This window comes from Protopterus annectens, chromosome 8.part0 (assembly GCF_019279795.1).
Source record: "Protopterus annectens isolate FY-2018-M chromosome 8.part0, PAN1.0, whole genome shotgun sequence".
NCBI classification, from domain to species: domain Eukaryota; kingdom Metazoa; phylum Chordata; order Ceratodontiformes; family Protopteridae; genus Protopterus; species Protopterus annectens.
In genome coordinates this window covers 946,930,868-946,952,873 of record NC_056741.1, presented here as the reverse complement: position 1 = coordinate 946,952,873, position 22,006 = coordinate 946,930,868, and the positions used below count along the sequence as shown (strand labels likewise).

The window sequence follows — 22,006 nt, the reverse complement described above, 5'->3', positions numbered from 1 at the left end:
AGATAAATGTCTTTAACCATGCATTATCTCTTTCAGCGGTGCTCCGGCATCTCTTGTGTTGAGTCTTCATTTCCTTCTTTCCATTTTGTGGCTTTTGGTAGTCTGCAGTCATGTGACCAAGCCTCCCTTCCAAAATCACTTCATCTTCACACTTTACCAATGCAGTTGCCATCATAATGTGCATCACAGTTTATTACACTAACAGCAGTAAGTTTACCTTTTTTTAACACTAAATTATTTCTAGGTAAACAGTGTGGTGGGAGAAGAGAAGACATCCACTCAAATGAAGCACTGCAAGGCTGTAGTCTTCCTTTTTTGTTTGAATTCCTCAGTGCTTGAATTTTTGTTTAAATATGTGCATATTCAAACAATGTTTCTGTCAAGGCCTTATATGCATTGTTGAGGTTTCCCGTAAATAGTATAACTTGGAGAGAAGACCCAGTTTCACTGATCCATTTTGACAGCTAAGCATGTTCACCTTTCTGAGTCTACTTGTTGTTTTTTTTTGTATTTATTTTTTAACCTTTGTTCAGGTTTTTAATATTTATCTTCTGCTCATGGGGACTCATAGTCTGTAGTATGTACCCATAATTACCATGGAGCGTCTTGATTTTAAATATGTTACCATGCATTCACTGGTCTTGTACGAGTCTTTACAAATATTTTTTTTTATTTTATGGCTGAAACTGTAGTCTTTTGTACTATCATACCCAAATCCTTGCAGCCACCAGCTCTCTCCAGACTGGCATGCCATACTCTATATATAATGTGCACCTGTAACTGTTTCATCATTCATGCATGTCTGATGTCTTTATGCTCATAGATTTACCTTTTTAAAAGGTTTCCTGGAGATTCTAACAATCCCCAGGTCAAGATCTGACCTGATGCATATTAATGCCATCTACTACATAACAAAACAAGGAGTAATTCTATTTTATGACCTCTGAAAAAAATAAATATAAAAGAGGTATGGATTTAACTGAACCTTTCAGTAATTACAGTGTTCCATCTTCTGTTGTGTCCTTTCAGTACAGTACTTTATTGCCCATTGTCTTTCAGAAAGGAACTTTGGTGTCCAGTCAACTATTTCAACAGAAAGTTCAAAGCTGTCTAGTTCACTGATAAATTTATTGATAAGAAGTTTATGGTTCACATCTTTGAAGTTGTACAGAACCAAACTCCCAAATTTCATAGTAGCGTAGTCTAAAGTCCAGGTCTAGGAGGTACTTTCTGACAGACCCGAGTCTGTTTTTCATCAGATCCTAACATCTCCCCGAGGGCTCAGCTGTTATCTACTTTAGTGTTTGTCTTCATTTCCACCGGTTCTGTACACTCTAGTTCCACATATTGCTTATAATGAGTTGGCTACCACCATAAACAAACACAAACAAAAGCTAGAAGTAGGGAATTTGTAGGGGGTTTCAGATCCTGGCAAGCTCAGAGTTGGTCCTACTAGATATGGCAGTACAGGCTTCTCGTCCTGTAACGCCTGTTATATGGGTACTAGTTCAACTGATCTGTTCCAGCCGTAGCTGTACCAACCTCGGTTTAACGTCAGGTTTTTCATGGTGGACCTATTTAGTGGTGTGCCACTGACACTAGTTTTACTGGTATCAGTAATGTTTACCCAGTCTTATGCCCAAATGCAAGACGTGGCACACCTGTCATTACCACAGAGGAGTCTAAGGTCTTCTGTACAAACTGCTTACAGTACTTAACCCAACCATAGTTCCCTCTTTGCACATTGCAGTTGTGCCTCAACCATTATTTTCCTGTTTTACATCTTTTTACCACCCCCAGCTGCCTGTCAACCATCCACCCTCTCCTGGCAAATCTGATTATTTGTTTCACTTTGTTGAGATGAAGTTTGCTGGGAGAGATAGTCATTTAAGCAGCCATCTGGGGTGGTTTGCATTTTTTCTTTTCTCCCCAGCATTAAATAGTTAAGTATGCCCACTCAGCTAGTTGCTGGGTAGCAGCCTGCAGTAGTGTGTTTGCAGAAGTAATACTTCATTTCAGCAAGAAGGGTACCCTTCAAGTAATCCTTCCCCATCCCCTCAGAGCATGAGCAGTGGTTTATCAGATTACCATCAAGGAGATCACACTTCCCAGTGTTGCCCCCTGTTGCACATGAACCCCTTCCATGCCACTTCACTCATCCTTCTCCATACCTGGCACTGTGCCACAACCTCTGATTGAACTCTAGTTACCTGGGCTGCAGTTATCCCTGTGCCCTACAGAGAGGGCTAGCCATCATCTGCCCTGTCCTCTTGTTGTACACTCTTCTCAAGTTACTTTTTCTTTTAACAAAACAATTCAAAACACAAACAGTCTCAGCTTCAGGCTCCCTTTTTGTAAAGAAAACAAAAGTCTCCAAATGTCAGGGCATTTTGAGACTTAGCAAAATGTTGAGAACATTTTTGAAGATGCTGAGGAAGGGGAAACATTCCCTTCATTTCCTTAAGATCCCAGGCAAAACACCTATAGATGGAGGAGCAGTCCTTCTTGATCATTCCACCAGTAGTATATGCCTTTCAGAACATTGTATGTTTTTGCTTAGTAACACTCTGGTACTGAGGCTCCATCATCCAAGAAGGTTCACTGAATACTATATCCTGTAAGGAATGTTTGAGGGCAGAGCTTTCCAAACTGAACTTAGTGTCATTGTGGCTGCAATTCATGAAGGAACCTGTTGCCTAATTCTGTCAGCTGTCCACCTCCTAACAGCGCATCACAGGCTTTATGTAGCCAAGGAAACCATATGACTGCACATTCTGTTAGAAGACACTCAACTGTCTAAGTCAGATGAAGTACTGCAGTCTTAAGAGGAAATGCCTAATGGTAACCATGAGGACAGGCTTCAAGTTCATCTGCTCAGACTTCAACTATGATGCTGAGTATAGGTGAATTAAAATGACAGGATCCAGTATAGCTATATGCCAGCACTCCTGACTGTGCTTTACTCCATTAGTGGTGGATGTAAATGGTTTATTTACAAAACCACCCTTCAGGAATTCCCTGCTGTTTGGCCTAGAAGTTAAGAGGCTAGTCAAATCACTGAAGGAAGAAGGAAAATGCATTGCCCCTGTAGATGGATGATTTAATTCCCCACAGCACTGTTTCCTCTGAATGCAGAGGCATCATTGGAGGGCTTGATTCCACAGAACCCCCCAGTCACAGTATCAGCAACTTCAAGGGATCCAGTAGAGCTCTTCTTTTGGTTCCCACTAAGGATCTTGGCACAGAAGTTGAGGTCTTCAGCCTTTTTAGGAATATTTTGGGTAGCCCAAGAGCAGTCTTAATTTTCTGCCTTGCTACCTGAAGGGAAGATATTCTCTGTATGCCCCCAGGTTGATTCAGTTTTAGAGACTAATGCATGGGCAATAGAAGTGACAGCCAAAGCTGTCCTGCAAAATTCTCTTCATTCCTTCCACCCCATCCTCACCTTATAAGATGTTTCTCCTTAACAAAATTCTGTGACAAGGAAGAAGTTGCTTATGCTTCTACAAAAATCAGACATTCAGAGGGATTCTGCAAGACTGACAGGGACTTGATATTGCTTTGAAAAGATGCGGGAGCTAAGGCCAGTTTGGATTTAGGTGGCCTTAACACTTTCATTATAGGACAGCCCTTTGGCATGATTACTCTTCAGACGGTCTTCCCTGTGCTGTTCCAGGATTAATGAATGGTTTTCTCTAGATATTCAAAGCACTTGGATGCACATATTGATGAAGAAGTGATCATGAAGATTCATTTGCTTTTGAACAGGCATCAGTGTTTATAATTTCTGAAGTCTGTCTTCTCTTTAGCTTTACCCGCTCATCTCCAAATATTTATAGATTGCATGTCAGTAGAAGACACTGTCCTGTGATTGCAGTGGACCTTGTTTGGGATAGAGTTGTTTTTGATGTTTAGAAAATGGCCTTTAATTCCTGATAGCCATTATAGTCCCATTTAGTACAAGAACTCTGCTGCAAAAATTTCAGTCTTTATATACAAAACCCCACCAAGAGTTGTCATTTGTTTTACACTGGAGAAATCTTGTACATCTTCTTTACAACCCCCCCCCCCCCTTTTGCTTTTAAGCGGTCCCAGACAGTCTATTTGCCTTGGACTTCCATAGCAGGGACTGTTTTATTTATTTTATTTTGATAACCTAGGTAGAACAGTCATGATGATGCAGTATGGCAGATTCCATATGAGGGTACTGTAGTTTACCCTCTAGGTTCAGCTGTTCCAGTCAAGACTTTCCAAATCTTTCAGAAAGTATATAACAGAACATTGTGAGTAACTACAATTAATCTCTTTTTATTGATCGCACAGCACGAGAGGAAAAGGATTTTTTTTTTAAACCGAGTAAACTCACTCAGTCAGCACAAGTGCCTTATAAGCATTCAGGGCTTCCAGGTCAGCCCTGAAGAGTGACTTCCTCAGAGCTGTACATTAGGACAATAATGACTTGAGGGAATCATATGTATGATTAAAAGATTGTTTATTAGGTGTTCGTGATCTTAATCAACCATGCTGCTGTACCATGCTTTTTTAGTGTATCAGAGATAAAGACAGTACTGCTTTCTCTTCATGTTTTTTGTCTCCTGTACTCCTTTCTAACCCTTGAACTCTCCCTTTTAGCTGTCCTTTAGACCCATTCATCCCCCCACACACACTGTTGAGAACCTTACATCTCATTTCTGACTCGTACACCCCCTTGACAAGAACATTACAGCTCATTTGTTCATTGAGGGTGAGCATACCAGGAGCAGGGCCATCATTCTTAAGGAGGAGGCCCTGCCTCCACTGCACGTATCTGCCAACAGAGTTTGCTCTGCAATTGATGTTAGTGAGGGCATGTCACTCCCTTTGCAGATGTTGTAACTCTTTAAGACTGCCCTACCTCCTTTAGCCTGGTGTTCCCATGTTGATTTTAGTCTATATAAACATGCACACACAGACGCACACATATGTTGGTGTATGTATATATGTATATATATATATATATATATATATATATATATATATATATATATATATATATAGATTACTTGTATCTGAGCTTTAGTATCAGTATTGATGTAGTCCTCTCAAGAATTCATTAAGAAAACTGGGGGTACATTGGCTACTGAGTGATTCAAATTAAAGAGTGATTTTTTTGAGGGAACTCTCACAGTGAAATGTCAATAGGTCATGCTGTATGCTGATGATAGAAAGATTGATATAGTAGTCATTGGTGGATATGTCCATGGTGTGAGACCTGTGGTGGCCTGCATTGTTATCAGATAGGTGCTCACTAAAACTTAATGTAAAAAAATGTAAAGTTGCGCCATTTTTAGAGGGTGAACCCAAAGAAAAGTTCGTTTTTGTGTAGTTACCTTTGAGCAAGCAAGGCGGAGGATAAAAATGTTGTGTAGCAGGAAAAGCCAGTTGTAAAGGGCAGTAAGATACATAGGGAGCAGAATGGATATCTGAAATGCTATGGTGATTGTTGCATTGTACAGGGCAGTGGTGAGGCATTTGCTGTTTTACTGTGTGCAGTTCTGTAGGCTGTGTAGAAAGGGGAAAGTAGGATGATTGAAAGCGTGCACTGCAGATATATCAGAGTAGCAAATATTGTGGTAGGGGACTTGTGCAGAGTTAGGAAGTTGGGTGGCTCTACAATAAGTAAGGGAAGAGAAAGCGGAAATGGGATTTTAACATTTTTTGCATTATTTGGGGAGAGGAGATGGGGCTGAGATTGAAGTGAAAGAAGGTAACATGGGTGTCGGATCAGTGTTTCCTCCTACTGAAGTGTACATAACAAAATGACCCCTAAAAAAGGCTGGGATTCTCCTGTTTGTGGAATATGGCTTGTATGAGCCCCAAGGAGAGTTATCTGAAAACTGGGATGAGGTTTGTTGTACCACTGGGAGACCGTCTGGATCTAGATTTGGAGTGTGCAAGGAAAATGGGACATTTTAACATAAATTTGGGAAAGTGGTAACAATGCAATGGTGTAGTAGGGTCTAGAAGGCATTTTCAGTATAAATCATGTGAATGTCTCTAGTGCTTCTTGGAAGAAAGCAAGTAAAGGAATAGAGCAAGACTTTGGGAGGAACGGCTGTGACACTCAGATTGACTCTGACTGTGTAGACCATGGGGTATCTTTTTCCACCTTCATATGTTCATGGAACAGTATAATACCTTGTAGCCCTTAAAGACAGTATTTTGTATACTATGCTTTGATTTCTGGTTTGGATGATTATTTTAATAAAGAAAGTTTACTTAAGTGCTTTAGCTTAGAAGACAGGTTGAATAGTTCTTATCTGAGCTCTGCTTTTTGGAAGTCTTGCAGTGTCTTATGTGCTATTCTTAGCCTGCAGTTAACAAATTAATGATACTTGAAAAAAAAACCTAGAGATGTTAAAGTCCCTGTACTTCAGAAGTATCGATAACAGTTGCAATCTACAGTTTTTTTTCTATTGAGAACCTTACTCTGTGTACTTTTTTTAGAATTTGTGATGACCTCTTAATAATCTACCTTCTTGAAAGGACTGTCTCCTTTGATGTCTTTCTGTATCACTGTTGCAGTATTACTAAATATTAGGATGTCTCATCCCAGGCAGCCTGACGCTCGGCTAGTATACATTAGATTAAAAGATCTTTTTTGCAGCATACATCACATTTATGCTCCCCACACAGAATGTAGGGCATAAAAGGGATGTATAGATGGAATTAGCCAGAACTTCTTTTGCCACCAGTTCGAACACCGTTGTTGCCAGTTGGTTTGGAGATTTTGTTGTTGTACTGTGTTTTGCAACAGAAGATAAGTGCCCTGTTGGGATTATTTTTTTTTTTTCTTTTTTCCTCTAACTTTCTTGATCTTGTATTTTATCACTACCTAGCAGTTCATGTCATCTAAGAGGGGAAAATGTCAGTGTGAGAGGTGAATTCCCCATAAGGATTGTCACAAACAGTGTCTTTTTTGCTTGGGTGCTTCCACGACCATATCTCTTGTATTATCTGCAAGGCATTTGTGCCTAAGACACTTAGAAGCCATTTGTCTTCTCTGGCCATTTATCCAGAAAACCAAAGGCTTAGACAGTTGGCCCAGGGTACAGTGACGGAATTTTTTAACTTCGAGATACTCCCACTAGGTAAGAAGAAGGCCAAGAAGTCTGAGACAGATTCTTTAGCTGTTCAGCCTCCACCAGACATCCCTCTAGAAACAGGTGATAGCTCTATAGGCCGTTTGGTGTTTACATTGGATTCCTCTGCAGCGACCCCGCCGGAGGCCAGCCTGGATCCGTCTTTTTATATGTCCTTTGAGACTTTGCAGGTGTCTGCTCCAGATGTCAAGGGGATAGCATGCTTGCTTATCCTGGATGGTCCTAGAGAGATTCAGTAGGTATTGGTCATGGAGGATATCCCAGGTTCCCTTCTTGAATCTTGTCATGGGTCGGAACTTCTGGTATTTGCTAAAGACGATGTCCCCTCTAAAAAAATACAAAACCTGAAGCATGTTTGGGTTTCTGCTATGAATCCTCAAAGGGAATGGCAGGAGTTTACTCAGGGCTTGTTCTCTGCCTTACTGGCCCGAGGCCTCCTGAAGGGGTTTCAGTCCTGCTCCTCTTTGGACCTTGACACCTTCAAAATGGTTTAGGGAAGCAGATTCTTGAGATAATAATTCCCTGTCTGATGAGAGGTCTTTGTCCTATTCTTCTCAGATGCTTTCGCCTTTGGCTTATGGTTCTGATGATGAGAAGTCTGATAGCTTGAGTCTCCTTTTGAGGAATTATCCTTTGGTGGCACAATTGCTAGAATGATGGAATTCTTTAAGTGGGATTCTTCTTAAGTGTTGGATATTCAGAGGAGATATTATGAGTTGCTTCAGGTGGATACTTCTAATCCTTCGGGAGTTCCTCCTGTGTTGGCTGCCTTGTTGGATACTTTTAGTGCTGCTTCCCAGACAGCTGATTCTCAGCCTTCTGCTCTTAAGAAACCTGATAGGGTCTATAAGGTTCCTGAGGATTGTCTCTTTTTATTTAAATGTCCTTCCGCTTATCCTGCTATGGTGTCAGTCTTTTTTAACAAGGTTTCTAAACTTTTGCATTCAGATAAGGATAGCAGGGCAATGGAGAGGATTGGTAAGAAGGATTACACTGCTTCTACTTTGGTCTTTAGGGCTATTAATTACCAGACTCACATGACCAGGTATACTCTGGCCTACTCTGGTATACTCTGGCTGAGGCTAGTCAGGTTATCTTTACCCTCCCTGATTCTGATGGCAGATCCTCTGCCTTATCTTTTTTGGGTTCTGCTTCTCAAGTGGCTCGCCACTTTATTAAGTGTAGATATGATGCTGCTAACACCTCCTCTAGGGCTGCGGCTTTTGGGTTTGTCATGCGGCATTATTCTTGGCTTCATCTCCAGTCTCTTCCTGAGGATATTAAGACCAAGTTGTTGGATGCTTCTTCGGATAATACTCATCTTTTAGGGTCTCCTGCTGCTGACTTGTTTAAGTCTCTTCAAGAGAAAAGCAAAGCCTTGCAAGACCTTAAACGTATTTTTGTCTCTCCCAGCCCTATGTTCCAGAGGGAATTTTCTTTCTAGGTCTGCTTTTGTTTTCAGGAACCCCGCCAGGTCTCCAAGGGTTGGAAGGGTGGGAGGTGAGCCCCCCCCCCCCTCTGCTAAGGCTTCTCAGATTTCTGTGGTACACTAGCCTACTTTATCTGATAAGCCTGCTTCTCTTTGACAATTTACTCCCCCTGCCTATAGCACATCCTTTGTCCCTTTGGCTCTCCCTTTGTCTTCCACATTGGTGTCTCTTCACTTCAGACTCTTGGATTCTTTCCGTCATCCATAAGGGTTACTCCATGGTATGGAAGTTTCTCTGCATCCTAAGGTTTTGTCGTTGACAGACTTTTTTCAGTCTCTTTTTCCCCTGATGGCTGTGACAGCCAGGGAATTTCTTCCTCCCCTGGAATTCATGGACTGTTCTATTCTGATGCTTCCTCTTGCCAGACTGCACCTGCAGAAACTTCAGTGGTACCTCAAGTCAGTTTAGCTGCAGCATTGTCACCCTCTGACTTTCAGGGTACCTATCCTTCCCACTGTCAAGAAAGAATTCAAGTGGTGAATTTGACAGTTTGCTCTCAACCTAGGCTGGCTTTTTCAACTTCCAGTCCCTTTACAAAAGCTGTTCACTAATGCCTGGGACATGAGGTGGTGGGCATCTCGGGGTCACCTGAAAGTTCAGGGTCTTTGGCCTCACCATCAACAGTCAGACCATATCAAAATCAAAGAGGTGAGGGCTCTGATTCCGGCCCTTCAGGCTTTTCACCCTATGTTCTCTCCGGGCTCCTTGAAGGTGTACACAGACAACACTACTGTGATGTGGTATGTCAACAAGTAAGGGAGGCATGAAATCTTACCTTATCTGCAGGATGGCGCTTCAAGCTTGGGAAGTGGCTTTCAGTTATCAGTTAACTCAAGCTGTGCACATTCCTTCAGAGCACAATCCTGTAGCAGACACTCTGAGCAGGTCCAAAACACAGGCTCATGAATGGATGCTTCTTAGAGACGTGTTTCTGGACATTGTCCATCAGTGGGGTATTCCTCGTGTAGATCTTTATGCCTCCCCTCTGAACAGACAGCTTCCTGTCTTCTGTTCCAGAGTGCCATGCCATCTGTCCTGGAAGATGGATACCCTGTCATTCCTCCTTTTTTGGCTTTTCACAGGGACAGGGTGTCCCCTCGTACTAATCCTTCTTTTATGCCAAAGGTGGTGAATGAGTTGTCCTTAAATCAGTTGGTGCAACTCCCTTCCCTTTTCCTTTCTCCTCAGTCTGCTATTAAGAGGTCCTGCATACCTTGGATTTGCACAGACAGCTCAGGTACTATTTGGATAAAACTAGGACTATTTGTATGTCTGATCAGCTTTTTGTTTCCTTCCATCCCACATCTTTGGGTTTGGCTGTTTCTAAGCAAACCATCTCCTCTTGGATTTCCAAGGCCCTTTTTTTGTTATTCTTTTCATGGCAAGTCTCTGTCTGCTTCTGTTAGAGCTCATTCTAATTGGGCTGTTGCATCTTCTGGTGCCTTCTTCAAGGGATTGGACACCGCTTCCATCCTTGAGGCTACTACTTGGTCTTCAGTGCATACCTTTACTAAGCCATGTAGGTTGTATATGGTTTCTAGGGCCAGAGCAGGTTTTGCTGAAAGCATTATATGTGGGTTTGTTGAGGGTTGTTCTCAGCCTTCCACCTCCCATTCTGTTTCTCAAGCTTTTTTACTCTCCCTTATATTTAGGAATACTGCAACAGTGATGTAGAAGGACATAGTACATTTGTGTAAAATCTTATCATAACAATAGATGTCCTTTTCTTCACTGTTGCAGTATTCGCTCCCTCCCTCCAACACCCTCTTGATGTTCATTGTGCATACAGCTGCAGTCATAACAGATGGGTTCTCCTGCCGTCAGGCGGGTCCTCGGTCAGCCGAATTCCAAAATCTAGGTCCGGCGTCGGTTGTCGTCGCTTCTTCTCTGACGTCAGTGCGACAGGGGTATAAAAGAACCAGCCAACGCCATTTTCTTCAGTCTTTCTTGCCGCGCGGTGCCCGAAGCAGAAGCAGTTCGCAAGTGCCGGTCGGCCAGCTCCTGAGATTACGAAAAATTTGGAACCGAAGTCTTCTTAAAAGCTAAGTACCCCGTTGGGGAAACTTTTTCTTGCCTCAGACCGATGTCAGACAAAGTTAATAATTGTATTTCTTGTGGGAAGCAAATACTACATAAGGATTTTCATTCCCTCTGTATACCTTGTTTAGGCCCAGACCACGACGTCTCGGTCTGTCACTTTTGTGCTACATTCAACAAACGCACTATCAAGCGTCGGGCGGAGTTCGCCCAGCATTATTTTGGGAAAGCATTTAACTATACTATGTCGTCGGATACTCTGACTCCGGTTTTGTCTAAAAAACGCAAAGACAAGAACCGACACTCGAGGTCCGCGGCCTCTACCGACACCTCGCCAAAGCCAACTACACGTGGTCCGGTTCTCAGCGAGGCGACTACGCAGCCCCTGATTACCGACGACACATCCTTGGCGGTGTCTCCTGTACCCGAGGTCGCAGGCTCCTCGGCCCACACCCTGACTACAGATACTGAAGCCACGCTTGGAGTTGAAACACAGAATGTGGACAGGTCCACCTCCACTCAAGGTGTCTTCAAACCATCCTCTTCTTTCTCCATCAAGGCTTTCACCAAGTCTAAAGCTACCATGCACCCTAAGAGACCAGCTACACAGGGCCCATCTCCAGGCCCCATGCCTAAGAAACAGATGCTTAAAATGGCTGAGGATATAATTACTCTAATCAGAGGTTCTCAGCCACCTCCGGACAAAAGACCCAGAGTGGAGGAAGATTCCCCCTCCTCTGATCAGGGCTCCATTATTTCAGAGCACTCTGATTATCAGGAACAGTTTTACTCCCCTTTTGAAGACTCTGATGCAGAGGAATCTATTCCTTCTGTATCCCCCCCCCCCCCCCGAGGATTACTCATTTGGTGAAACTCTGCATACCTTAAGGGAACACTTCCACTGGAAAGGCCAGGATTATTCAGATTCCAAGAAAAGGCTCAGGGAATTTCTTTTGTTACCCCAGAACAGGTGTCTGGCTATTCCTTCTGTCCTGGACATCCTAGATGATGTTTACTCGGAGGCCTGCCTTAACCCGGACTCTCTTCCTCCAGCTCCAGTTAAGCCTGACATGTACTACAGGGTTCCTGACTCACACCAATTTCTATACAAAAGCCATGCTGCTGACCTAGAAACCATCTCACAGGGGCCCAAGGGAGTTAAGGCCTCCATTGACAAAAACCCATTGCCTTCTGAGAGAGATTCCAGATCCTTAGAAAGGTGGGGAAAAAGGTATATACCTCGGCTACCTTATCTATGAGGGCCTTAAACTGTCAGTTTCATATGCTAAAATACCAACAGTTTCTCTTATCTCAATTGAAAAGTAAAATGTCACAACCTGAACAACCAGACATGAAGGAGTTGCAGGATTTGATGCATAGTGCAGAACAAGTGGGTAAACATACCTTACAATGTGGTTTTGATGCTCTAGAGGCCTCATGTAGAGCTGCTGTTACAGGCTCAGTCATACGTAGGCATGCCTGGCTCAAGGAACAAGCCTTGCCTGATCATGTCAAAGCTAAATTACTAGACGCCCCTCTTCAAAAGGATGTACTATTTGGGGCAAATGTTGAGGAAGTATTACGGAAAATGGAGGAAAAGGCTAAATCAATGCAAACTGTGAAAGAATTTCTGCAGGTTCAACCCCCATGTTTTAGTAGAAATTGGCCTTCCAAAAACTGGTCCTTTCCTGCCACAGACAGACCCCAAAGAGGCAGATACAGGTGCCCGAGGGGCAGAGGGCAAACACAAGGCTCGTACAGAGGCAGACAATGGCAAGCTCCTACACAAAGAGGTGGTGAGGACAACTCGCAATCTTTCAGAAAGCAAAACCAATGACTTTTCCCTTTGCATGCCAACCAGGTCTCAAATGGCAGCCCCCTTAGGAGGAAAGCTGTCACTATTCTCAAAAAATTGGCATATTGTCACAAAGGACAAATGGATCCTGAACATTATAAACAGAGGCTACAAATTCCATTTTCATACCCTTCCAAAACTGAAAGGCATGCCAAACCTGCCACACAATCAAAGGGCAGAGGCACAAAAGCAAATTTCAGATCTTATAAACATGAAAGCTATTCAAGAGGCACCTATGCACGAACAAGGTCAAGGTTTTTATTCCAGGCTATTTCTGGTACCAAGGAAGGGAAAAGATTGGAGACCTATTTTGGACCTATCCATCCTAAATACATTTCTACTCGTACCAAAATTCAAGATGCTCACTCTACAGCAACTTCTTCCCATGCTGGGCAAGGAGTCTTGGCTGGTAACATTGGACCTCAAGGAGGCATACCTGCATGTCCCAATCAGACAAAATTGCAGAAGATACCTCAGATTTCTTGCAGGTTCAACCCATTATCAATTCTCTGCATTGCCCTTTGGTTTATCTACTGCACCCAGAGTATTCACGAAATGCCTGGCATCAGTAATTGCCTACTGCAGACTTCAAGGGATACAAATATACCCTTATTTGGATGACTGTCTGATCCAAGCGGACAACAAGCACATTCTTCTGAAACATCTGGCTTATGTAATAATGTTATTAAACTCTCTAGGATACACAGTCAACAAAGAGAAATCAAGACTAATACCCTCTCGGAAGATAATTTTCCTGGGTGCCAATTTGGACACAAACACCCAGATGGCCTACCTCACGCCAGAGAAGCAGGGGCAACTAATTCAATATTTCAGAACACTGGCAAATTGCACCAGGCTGACTGCAAGGAAAATCCTGCAGGCTCTGGGATTCATGGCATCTTGCATCTTACTAATCCCATGTGCAAAGCTGCATATGAGAAAACTACAATGGTACCTAAAAGCATATGGTCTCAACACAGCCACAGTTTGGAAACAATAATACCACTAATTCCATGTCTGCAAAAGGAATTTCTGTGGTGGGCTCAAGCATGCCAAACAAACACAGGTCTTCCATTCAGCAAGCCTCAAGCAAATCAAGTCATCACAACAGACGCCTCGGACTACGCCTGGGGGGCGCACTTGACAGACCGGTGCATTTAGGGCAAATGGACCCACAAAGAAAAGCACCTTCACATCAATCAAAAAGAAATGCTAGCAGTGATAAATGCTATTACAGCTTTCAAGGACCTTCTACAACCAGGTCAGCTATTGATAAGAACAGACAACACCACAGTTATGTGGTACATAAACAAGCAGGGAGGAACACATTCTTATCCCCTATGCAGACTGGCCATGTCACTTTGGAACATGGCCATGGACTTACAAATGGAACTACAAGCACAGTACTTGCCAGGCAAGGAAAACACGCTGGCAGACAACTTAAGCAGGAATATGACAAATCCACACGAATGAAAGTTGAATCCAAAAGTTTTTACAGAAATAATCCAAGAATGGGGAAGGCCAGACATAGATCTCTTTGCCTCCCACAAAAATCATCAATTGGCAAAATTCTGCTCAAGGATCTTCCATTCATAGGCCTGAAGAGTGGACGCTCTCTCTTTCAGTTGGACATCAATGACAGTTTATGCCTTCCCACCTCTTCCTCTGCTGCCCAAAGTCCTATTGAAGACCAGAGCAGACAGACCACAGATGATCCTCATTGCTCCGGACTGGCCAAGGCAACACTGGTACCCACTCCTGAGGAGCCTGACACATTCCCCACCATGGACCCAGCCTCTAATGCCTCTTCTTCTGACTTAGCACAGCTTCAAAACTCTTCACAGTCAGCTGAAAACACTCAATCTAGCCGCATGGAAGATTCCTTAGCATCGCAGCAGGCCCTGCTCTCCAAGGAGGTGCAGGATGTCATTTTGGAGGCCAGAAGGCCATCAACTAGAAAAGCTTACTCTGCAAAATGGAAACGTTTTTGTGTTTGGAATGAGAAAAAGGGCCAGTGCCCTGGAAAACTGAATTTACCTCAAATACTACAATATTTGGCTGAACTGCTAAGCAGTGGACTTTCGTTCTCCTCCATCAAAATCCATGCCTCAGCCATTTCTGCAGAATACAACACTGAACCACCTTTATTCTCTCACCCTCTATTAAGACAGTTCCTCAGAGGGGCTAAGAATTTAAGACCTCCAAGGAAACAACCAATACCTGCTTGGGATCTTAATTTAATTCTGGAAAAACTGACTTTGCCTCCTTTTGAACCAGCTGCCTCATCAGATTTACAATATTTGTCCTGGAAAACAGATTTCCTACTGGCTATCACTTCAGCTCGTAGAGTTTCAGAACTACAGGCTCTTATGGCTGTCAAGCCTTTTATCATCTTCCATCAGGACAGAGTTTCATTACGTACCAACCCGTCCTTTATGCCTAAAGTGGTATCCAGGGTGGCTTTAAATCAGGCCATACATTTACCTACTTTTTATCCTAATCCTCAAAACAAAGGGGAGAGATTACTGCATTCCTTGGACATCCACAGACAACTGCGTTATTATTTGGACAGAACAAAACCTTTCAGAAAATCAGAACAGCTTTTTGTGGCCTATGCGGTAGGAGCTCAAGGAAAGTCAATATCCAAACAGACAATCTCAAAATGGATAGCCCACTGCATACGCTTTTGCTATTCCTTTCATGGCAAAACTGTACCTACAGGAATTAGAACTCATTCTACCAGGGCCACAGCCACCTCTGCAGCCTTCCTCAGAGGAGTTCCTACCAAGGATATTTTAGAAGCAGCCACTTGGAGTTCTGTGCATACCTTCTCTAAGCACTACAACCTACCATTATACTCCAAATCTAGAGCAGGCTTTGCCACTGCAGTCTTGCAGGGCATTTTGGCTCCTCCTAGCTCCACCTAGTGCCTACCTCCCCTTTCTTAGCTTTTGGATTCTAGCCATCTGTTATGACTGCAGCTGTATGCATGATGAACATAGTACAGTTTTGTACCTACCATAAATGTAGATGTTCGAGTGCTAATACAGCTGCAGTCCAGGTTTCCCTCCCTCCTTCCCCTCTAGGGGTCTTCTTTTATGGTGTATTTGCTTGCAACTACTGGTCTTTGATTATATTGCATTGCATTAATTACATAATTTTATGTATTGCCTTCTTTCTGGGGGCACCTGACATCTGGGGCAAGAAAAACTGAAGAAAATGGCGTCGGCTGGTTCTTTTATACCCCTGTCGCACTGACGTCAGCGAAGAAGCGACGACAACCGACCCCGGACCTAGACTTTGGAATTCGGCTGACCGAGGACCCGCCTGACGGCAGGAGAACCCATCTGTTATTACTGCAGCTGTATTAGCACTCGAACATCTACATTTATGGTAGGTACAAAACTGTACTTTTCTTCTGCATTTGTTGTGCATGGGCTCCTTTGTCCTGTGACACTTGTTGTCTACTGGGGCAAGTCAATTCTGGGTAGTTGCGTCCGTACATCCCTTGTATGACCTATGTTCTGTGTGTGGAGCATTATTGTGACAATATGGCGCAAACAAGATCTTTCAATCTAATGTACACTGGCCGAGTGTTGGGCTGCCCATGACAAGACATCCATTATATTTAGGAATACTACAACAGTAAAGAGAAGGATATCTACTGTTTTGATAAGATTTTTACACAACTGTACTTTCTTATTTGCTAGTATTTTAGCATTTCCCTCACACTCCAGGTAAACTCCATTCACCTTAAAAGGAAAGGGAAATTGAGTGAAGCTGAAACTCTTACACCAACAACTTGCAAACCCATTTAAGATTGTTAGTCTAAAAGCTTGTAAAGTACTTCTTTTGTCAAAAAGTACTGTTACATAGACAGAAAATAAGCTAGATACTGCAAACTTCAGTTTTATAGTGAAAAACTGCTCCTGCATCCTTTTTATGCTTTAGCTACAGTATTATGGTAGCCATGCTTTTTCATCAAGTTTGAAATATGCAACATCCATTGTGTCGTGAGACTAGTGTTATAACTTTAAAAACGTTTAAAAATTAACACTATATAGTACCCAGAAGGCTCAGTTTGTGGGGGGTGGGGTTGGTGGTGGTGGAAATGTTTACCTACTTAAGAGTCCCTTTATAAAATTTATTTTGTGATTGGAGCTGAAATTCATTCAACCTGTTTTTCATATTTTTTTTAAATTGTGGAGTCAGAAATAACGTTTTCTTCCTTTTTGTCTCTTTTCTGTTTTTTTTTTTTTTAATATTGTTTTATATCTCAGGAATGGTCATCGAGTTCAGAAAGTCTTGAGAGGTTATTTGTTTCAGTAAGTGCCCTTTTTTTATAAATAGCTGGGTGGTTGGCTTACTCTTTTCAGAGCATTCCTTTTTTTTAATCATGGTGCTTTTTCAATTTTCCTTCTCTCCATTTTAACATTTTTCTCCCTTAAAAGGCGTTTATTTAATTGTATTATATATTTTATCTTCCTTTAAAGTTATTTCTTTAATTGCTTTACGTTATTGCCCAGCAGAATGAAAATGGAGTTTAATCACTTAAGTTAGCTTATTAAAAATTCCTTTACTGTTCCACTTATTTTATGTGCCCTTAGAGCGTTGCATTTACTGATGTACCAGGCCTGTACAGCACAGGACATGGTTTTCCAATGAGAACATTCATTTGTTGACTTGTTTTAAGCCTGTCATAACAAATTGAACTCTGTACTGGCTGTGCCTTTTGATAGCAGTCTGAAATTTATATCAGGTAGATTCATATTTAGTAGTGGATTATTCTGTATTTGCTATGGAGTACAAAATGTGAATGAAGTACTTTTAAACAGTAAATGCAGAGTGAAGCAGGAAATAGCATGTAGTGTGAGCTGAATCAGGATAGGGTTGCCACCTTTTCAAATGCCCAAAGTGGGACATTTTTTGTAGAAACATAAGATTTTGCAGGACAAAACATACCCATGGCCAGAGCAAAGGGCAGAACTTCACTTTTTTGCCAAAATAAAACCTTATTTTCATAGCATTTGCATTGCTTATTCTATTTCATATAATATTTATGTATTTCAGATACAAAATAACAGTTTTATGCAACTATTAAAGAAAACTTAAGAAATGTATTTTGACTTAAAATCTCAGGAAATTTGCCATTTTTTTTTAGTTTTTTTCGCAGGACACAACTGCCCAAAGTGGGACTGTCCATCACAAAGAGGGACAGGTGGTAACCCTAAATCAGGAAAATCTAGCACTTTTTTGTATGTGGTTTGAACGTTTGTGCTACAGCACAGTAATGCTCAAATTAAAAGTAGTTGAGCTTCAGGAAGCATTTGAGGTAAACAACTTCTGCACCTCATCATACTTCTGTACTGCAAACTATTTCTCTCTGCATAATGTAACATCTGAAAAGTACTCTGTAGAAACATTAAGCACAAAAGTTTTCCCTCTGCTCAATAGTCTGACTGAGTCATTGAAATGGAACTTTCATTTATTTATTTAACATTTGTTTACTGGAAAGTCTGGCAGGGACAGAGCCCATTTTCAGTGGGGGCCCTGGGAGAAACTCAGATGATATTCCTGGTTCTAAAGATATATACTTCAGACATCCAGAATGGAGTATGACTTTAGATATTTGTTGTAGTGCAAGTTGGGCTAATAAGAAATTACTCTGAAGGATCTCTTGTAGAACGTTTTGCGGCTCTTTTCTTTTTCACTGTGCACAAGAAATTGCTGTAGGCTATTGCTTTGATTGTATGTGTCGGCTTGTATTTTATTACTTTAGTCTTTTTTTTGGAAATTGGCTACAAAACTTGTACGTTAGAGTCTGTGTCATAGCATGCTACATCAGAAAGTTGGAACTGTTTATCCATATATCATATTGGTTGCCTGGTTTATGGAAGAGATAGAGATTGTAAATGTAGATGTAATGCAATCCTATCTCACCTACATTCATAACTGATGGGCTCGGAGCCGAGAAATCGGCTCCGACTCGGCCGATACACTAGCACAAAGTCTCTCATTGGCTGGGCCAACCCCTTATCCCAGGATGCACCACGCCCAAACCCCCAGATCTCGTTTGCCGCTCCTAGAGTAACAACGTGGTCTCTACTTGACTGTGGCTAAGTACCCTTCTTTTTGGCCTTTTGGTCGCTTTTTTGGCAGTTAGCTTTAAAGTTTATACTCAAACAGCTATTTTAATAGCTATCTTGTTGTTAGTTAGGTTGTGATTGACTGTGTTTGTCTTTTTGGATTGTTGTGGTAATTCCTTCTGTTTGGCAGACTAGGCCCATTTGAGTTAGAGGGCCTTTGCCCTATCTCTTGTCGAGCGTTTAAGTTAGAGCTCTTCCCCCTCTTCCCTTGAGTTACAGTTGGTATGTCTGGCAAAGAAAAGGAACGTAAGCCATCTGGCTTTAAAAAATGTTCAAAATGCAATTATAAGATGTCGTTGACAGATTATTTATTTATTTATTTAAATTTGTTGACCGGGAGTGTCCGACTGGACGTGGGTCCATTTTCAGCGGAGGCCCAGGGAGAAAAGCTCCACAGTAAAATAAACAGACAGTAGTTACATTGGATTACATAGCGATTAACAATCTAACATAGAAATTACTTACAACATATTTACAGATGAAGAACATAGTACATCAGTAGACAACTAGAATCTTTATCTGTGAAGTACATAACAGGCATTAACAAATGTAACAATGAGAAGTTCCTGCTGTATAATAAGTACTAGGCTTATGAGCATCTGAGCTTGCTATAATCAAGGTAGTTAGTGGAGTGGAAAGAAAGGTAGTAGTGGCCACGCCATCTGTGTTTATTGTTTAGGGGCTAAACACTTGCAAGAATCTTGCAGTGTTTGCCATGCCTTCTCCTCTCGTCTCCTACATGAGAGAAAAAATAAGCTGATCCTGAAAGGTTTGATCAAGCCAGCCTTCGAGGAAGCTTTGGCTTCTTCTCCCTCCTCAAAATCGAAGCAAAAGAAGTCTTCGGTTCCGACAAGTCCGTCGGAGCCGCCTGCAAAAAGAGCAAAATCGGTGTCCCCTTCCTTGGCTCCACTGGCCTCGGAGCCGCAGGATAGAGGATCTAAATGTGGGTCTCCTTCCTCGGCTCCACTGATTTCAGAGCTGCAGGATAGAGGATCTAAATTTGGGTCTCCTTCTTCGGCTCCATTGGTCTCGGAGCCGCAGGAAAGTGTTTCTGCTCTGGGGTCGGTTTCGTCGGCTCCTGAACCGTCGGCACCGAAAGGAGTCTCGGTTCTGGTCGAGTCTGCTTTGGCTCCGATCCTTTTGGAGCCGATTCAGAGCCGGCCTCCTAGCTTTGTCTCGGAGCCGATAGAAAAAGTTTCTCAGCCCCCTTCTGTTTCCTCCAGGTCCTCCAGGCTTTCAGATTCGGATGTAGATAAGGGTGGTCCAGAGGCTCCTCCAGTCGCCTGTCTTATCCAAATTATTTTCGGCTCCAGCCCAGTCAGCCCCAGAGACAGCCCTTTCGATACCGTTTCTTCCTCCTCTGACAACCTTGTGTCGTCAGAGTCAGAATTCATAGAGTCGGGTGAAGTCCTTGAGTCGGTTCCGAGACCCACTGCTAGTCTATCGGCACCGGCTTCAGCTCCAACCCTTTCTGTTCCTTCCAGAGGTTTCGGTTCTCGGGTGTCCTCAGCCGGGCCCAAGGGGGAGTCGTCGGGGCTTCTGGTTTTGGCCGCTAGTCTCTCTCTTGGTGCCTCGGCTAGGGGAACCCCGACACCGGTCATGGTCTCGGAGACGGGCCTCTCCTCAGATTCTGGTGGGCTCGCCTTTGAGGCTATGAGGAGCACGCTGGCCAAGTCTCTAGTGACTTCATCTGAATCTGCGACTCCTTCCCTAGACACGGCGACTAGAACTTCTGGTGCCCCCCTGTCTTCGGACAGCGCGGCCCCTAGGCCTGAGGATTCCTCCTTGTGTGGTCCCCTGTTTTCCGAGGAGCCTTCAGAGTTTGTGCCTGAAGAACCCCCCAGGAAAAAATTGTGCAAGAGGAAGAACATAGACTCCTCAGATGAGTCTTTCACCTCGGACGCTGACCTTGATGATGCGGAAGGGTCCCCTAAGTCATCCTCTGACAATGTCTCGTTCTCCGATATCCTGGAAATCTTGAGACAGAGGGGCGACTGGCCATCCAAAACCTCTTCCACGGAGGAGTCAGTCTTCCTCAAGGCCTTCGGAGCCCAACCCTCCACCTCCTGGGTGTCTCCACCCTTCGATGAGTTACTGGACCTTATTTGTCGAAGGGTGTGGGAACACCCTGATTCTGTGGAGCCAGTTCCTTCTCGCCCCAACAAGTTTTATCCGCACCCCCTGGCAAGGAGTTTCTAACCAAGAAAGTTCCAGTTGATGCTAAGATGATGGCATCTGCCATCCAGCAGGATGTGGCAGAGGCATCTACGTCTATCCATCCTCCTAACAAGGAGTCCAGGAGCATGGATACGTACGGAAAGTGTACCCTGACTTCAGCAACCTTTACTCTGCAGTCGCTGAATTATTTATGTCACTTTATGAGGCTCCAAAGGGACCGGGTAACGTGCCTGAGGCGTTGACGCAGTCTGTCAAACGCCCAGCTGTCTACCCTTTCATCGATTGTTAACTCGTCCATGAGGCTCATATCATATGCAGCCGAAGGAGCGGGTAGGGCAGCGAGTTTGGGTGTAGCCCTTAGGAGGCAAGCCTGGATGCGCTTGTGTCACTTTGCGGAGGCGTTCAAGTCTTCCTTCACCGACGCTCCATTCGATGGGTCCTCTCTCTTTGGACCCAAGGTGAAAGACACACTCACTAGATGTGAGCAGGAGGGTAAGACTTTGTCTGCCATTGGGACCCGTTTTTCACTTCCCTCTAGACCTTATCCCAAGGCTCATAGGGGAGGAAAGATGTGGTTCAGAAAGTCCCAAAAGTCTTTCCCTGCCCATCAGAGTGACCCCCCTTCCAGAGGCAGGGGGGGGGATTATTCTGGAAGATGTCGCCCTAGAGGCGGCGGAGGCCCCCGCAACTCAGGAGACCGCGAATCCTTTCGTGGTTCCTCCTTTCAGCGTCCCTGAGGGACTGCCTGACTGTGCGTCTCCAGAGCTAGTCGGGGTCGATTCTTGACGCATCCAAGGGCCTGGGGTTCCATCACTCAGGATCAGTGGGTGCTTCATATCATCGCCGGAAGTTACACCATCCCCTTTATCCATCCCCCTCCACCGTCAAGGAAAATCCCGGACGTGCCACCCAGTCAACGGGATCAAGCAGCCATAGAGGTCGCAAAGCTGCTTGGAAAGGGAGTCATCCAGCTAGTCCCCGCAGACCAGACTGGATTAGGAACTTACTCAAGGTTATTTTTGGTGCCGAAAAGATCAGGGGACTTGACCCATTTTGGATCTCAGCCACCTAAACCGCTTCATAAAGAAGTCCAAGTTCCAGATGGTCACGTTGCAATCCATTTTCCCATTGCTGGAGAAAGGAGTATGGATGTGCTCC

The 22,006-nt window shown here is 43.5% G+C and overlaps 1 protein-coding gene across 6 annotated transcripts in view; it reads left to right on the top strand.

Moving 5' to 3' along the window:
* The window catches only part of LOC122809174 (phosphatidylinositol 4-kinase beta-like), an 845,265-nt gene that overhangs the window by 470,236 nt on the left and 353,023 nt on the right, over nt 1–22,006 (top strand). For 5 of the 6 annotated variants that reach the window (XM_044080472.1, XM_044080469.1, XM_044080470.1 and 2 more), the window contains one exon: nt 16,805–16,849. The exons of the other annotated variant lie outside the window; for it this stretch is intronic. In XM_044080472.1, the coding sequence (XP_043936407.1) occupies nt 16,805–16,849 (45 nt within the window). The remainder of the gene's footprint in view (nt 1–16,804; nt 16,850–22,006) is intronic. 6 annotated transcript variants of the gene reach the window in all.